The sequence below is a fragment of the Nematolebias whitei genome, chromosome 18 (assembly GCF_014905685.2).
Source record: "Nematolebias whitei isolate Nwh7 chromosome 18, NemWhi1, whole genome shotgun sequence".
Lineage (NCBI taxonomy): Eukaryota > Metazoa > Chordata > Actinopteri > Cyprinodontiformes > Rivulidae > Nematolebias > Nematolebias whitei.
The window spans coordinates 31,182,974-31,186,117 of NC_056515.1; the positions used below are offsets into that span (position 1 = coordinate 31,182,974).

At 42.3% G+C, this 3,144-nt stretch overlaps 1 protein-coding gene across 1 annotated transcript in view; it reads left to right on the top strand.

Annotated features, from left to right (window-relative positions):
* sh2d3ca (SH2 domain containing 3Ca) overlaps positions 1–3,144 on the top strand; it is a 49,532-nt gene that overhangs the window by 44,725 nt on the left and 1,663 nt on the right. The window contains exons 7-11 of the mRNA XM_037692257.1: positions 475–604; positions 731–846; positions 1,426–1,597; positions 1,681–1,792; positions 2,172–2,378. Of these exons, the coding sequence (XP_037548185.1) occupies positions 475–604; positions 731–846; positions 1,426–1,597; positions 1,681–1,792; positions 2,172–2,378 (737 nt within the window). The remainder of the gene's footprint in view (positions 1–474; positions 605–730; positions 847–1,425; positions 1,598–1,680; positions 1,793–2,171; positions 2,379–3,144) is intronic.

Consider the following 3,144-nt stretch of genomic DNA (forward strand, 5'->3'; position numbering starts at 1 on the left):
TAAACTAGTTTATGCTGTCTAGTTTTTCAAGAGTTAAGACAAAAAAAAAAATTAATATTTGTTAAACTTCACAAAAAAAAATTTAAATTTTTTAAACCAAAATTAAAAAAGACTAAAAAAAGGAACTTGTTAGATAAATTGAAGCATTAGGCTGCATAGCTTATAAAAATGAACATAATAAGATCAGTTTGTTGGTGGGATTCTATTAAAAGATTTATTATAAGAAACTAGCTGTTTGTTTCTGCAATGCCATATTTTGACACCTAAAAAGATGTAATATTTGAGCAGAAATGTGATATTTTTATTGCAAAAAAAATGAACAAATAGATTCTAAAGTACCTATCCTTGCTTTTAATTTAAATACACAGTATATATTACTGAGGTTTGTCACTTTTGGTTATTTTGGGGTCAAACTGCTGTCACTGTAGAACCCGTTAGGGTCCAGAATTGACTAAAGTTGTCAAACTTCTGCAGGTACGAGTCCTGCCTTCTTCCTGCCGAAAACAAGCCTCTGGAGATGTCTGTGCTGAAGAGAGTCAAAGAGCTGCTGGGCGAGGTGGACGCCAGGACCGCAGCTAAACACATCACCCTGCTGGACTGCAAGGTAACCCGCAGCTGGAGGGGAACCGTCCACGTGCATCATTACTGGCGTGAGCAAGAGTTTACCCTCCACGGAGGACAACGTGAACGCGAACAAACACTCGATTCTTCGTTTTGTCCTCTTGTGCAGGTCGCCAGAATATCAGGCGTCACTTCAGAAATGCAAAGGATGATGGGAGTGTCCTCAGGGCTGGAGTTGTTGACGCTACCTCATGGACATCAGCTGAGGCTTGACCTGCTAGAGAGGTACAAACGCACTCGTCAAGGATATCTGAACAAGATGGCCGCCACATCCAAACAAAAATCGTTATGCCTGAGCGTCACAGATATAAAGCTGAGCTTTGGTGTGGTTGTAGCCGAGAGTATTCCCTGATCACACGAGACGTTTGTTCATGACTTAGCCATTAACTACACAGTGTCTGTCTGTTAGCAAAATATCTCATGAACCACTGAATGCGTTTTAATGAAACTTTTGCACAGTAACCACTGGATGAGTGACTACAGCTGATTAACTTTTGGAGTAAACCCAATTCAAGATGGTTGCCACAGCTAATCAACCGCAACTAAAACACAAATGACTATGAATAAATCAATTTTACAGATATTGAGCTAAAATTTGTTGTGATTGTAGATTAGCATCAATCTTAAGATGTGTTCTAACAAACTATGCATAACATTATTTTTAAGATGTAACCAAAATGTCTTTAACTCCGTCTCCTCTCATCATGAGATGACCTTAGTTTTAAACTCAGACATGGATGGCAGCAGGTAATGTTCGTTTCTTTAATGCTGCGCCTTTGTTAAGTTATTTTTGTGTGTTCTCAGGTTCTACGTCATGTCCATCATGATGGCGGTGGATCTTCTGGGCTGCACGGGGAGCACAGAGGAGCGGGCAGCCCTCCTCTATAAAACCATCCAGTTAGCAGCAGAGCTGAAAAGCAGCCTGGGGAACATGTTCGGATTCGCTGCAGTGATGAGAGCCTTGGAGCTGCCGCAGGTGAGAAACCTGCAGACATAAGCAAACGGTTCCCCTCAGTGTCCGAAGCGGACTTTATAAATGTTTTCCCCTCGTTCCATCAGATTTCCCGCCTGGAGCAGACGTGGGTAACGTTACGTCAGAGACACACAGAAGGAGCCATTCTGTACGAGAAGAAACTCAAACCGTTCTTAAAGAACATGAATGACGGCAAAGGTGAGGTCCTAATCTAGTTTTTACTGTTTCACATAGAAGTAGAGTTGCATTCGGGCCCAAATTATCTGTCCCAACCCAGCCCCAGCCCGTAGCCATCATTTCCAAACTCCACCCGACCCAACGAATTAACAATAATCACAGGTCCAAACCCGAAAAAAAATTAAATTAAGTTTTGTCTGCTTGTATAGTTATTAACGGTCGGCGGACGCACGCCCCTGAGTAAAAGGGGCAGAAGATCAGAGCTGAGGGGGTGTTTGTCCTTTCATGGCCGTCAAAGCGCATTAAATCCCTGCTTCTGCATTATTCAGACACGGATCCTGCTCTGACATGTCGGATATTGCAGTCATCAACAGCTGATCAAACTCTCACTGTCTTCCAGAGGCCAGCATCATGTCCAACACGTCCTTCCCCCACGTCCTCCCTGTCCTGTCTTTACTGGAGCGCGGCGCCGCAGTCGGGGAGGTGCCGGAGCCGTGGGAGAGCTCCGAGGCGGGCGTGGACGTGGTCATGTTCCACTTGGAGACGGCACGAAGCATTGCTCATCACAGTGAAACCTACCGAGCAAACGCAGAGAGCAAACTGCAGGGTAACACCTTCCTGTTCGAAAACTGACCCAAACTTCTTGCTCAGTAAAAAATGGAAAAAGATGATCTGCTCTTCAGAACATTTTCCTGTTGCACACTCAGTATGTGTCTGTAAATAATGTGTGCTCAGTGTCCCAGCATGGCAGATTTGACTTATTGATTGGATGTGTGTGGTTACCATGTTGACTGTATCGATCCTAATACCTCACTATCGGTTCTCCGTTTGAAGCCATTACTGTTTTATTGAACAGCCTGCCGATAGCTTTTAGCTCACGCCTGTGTTTCCTGTTAGAACGTGCTATTGATCCTCCTGACTTCAGTCTGCAGCTGTCAACATTTCCATCAGCCCCTATCGAGACGTTTAGGTTGCAGCTGCTTTTATATGAACAATTCAATTAAACTTGATAGGCAAAGCCAGGGATTGTTTCGTCTCGTGACAAAAACATTCTTCACAAGAGGTCGTACGTTCAAAAGAATGACCACAACTAAAAGTTAAGATCTGTTTTGAGTATAAAAACAATAGGAGCTATTGTCACTGAATTGAACTTATTAAGACGATTTTTTTCCAGTTTTTCCACTTTTTAGTTTTCATTTTCCAATAATTCTGAATGTTTAGATGTCATAGCACTAAAGAAACTGCATCACAGTCCAGAAACTGATTTTAATTATCTGTTAGTAAAGTATCTTATTAAACAATAAGCAGATTATAATGAAACTCTCAGAAAGTAACAAAGCGTATAACTTCACCTGCAGCTAATACAATTCAAC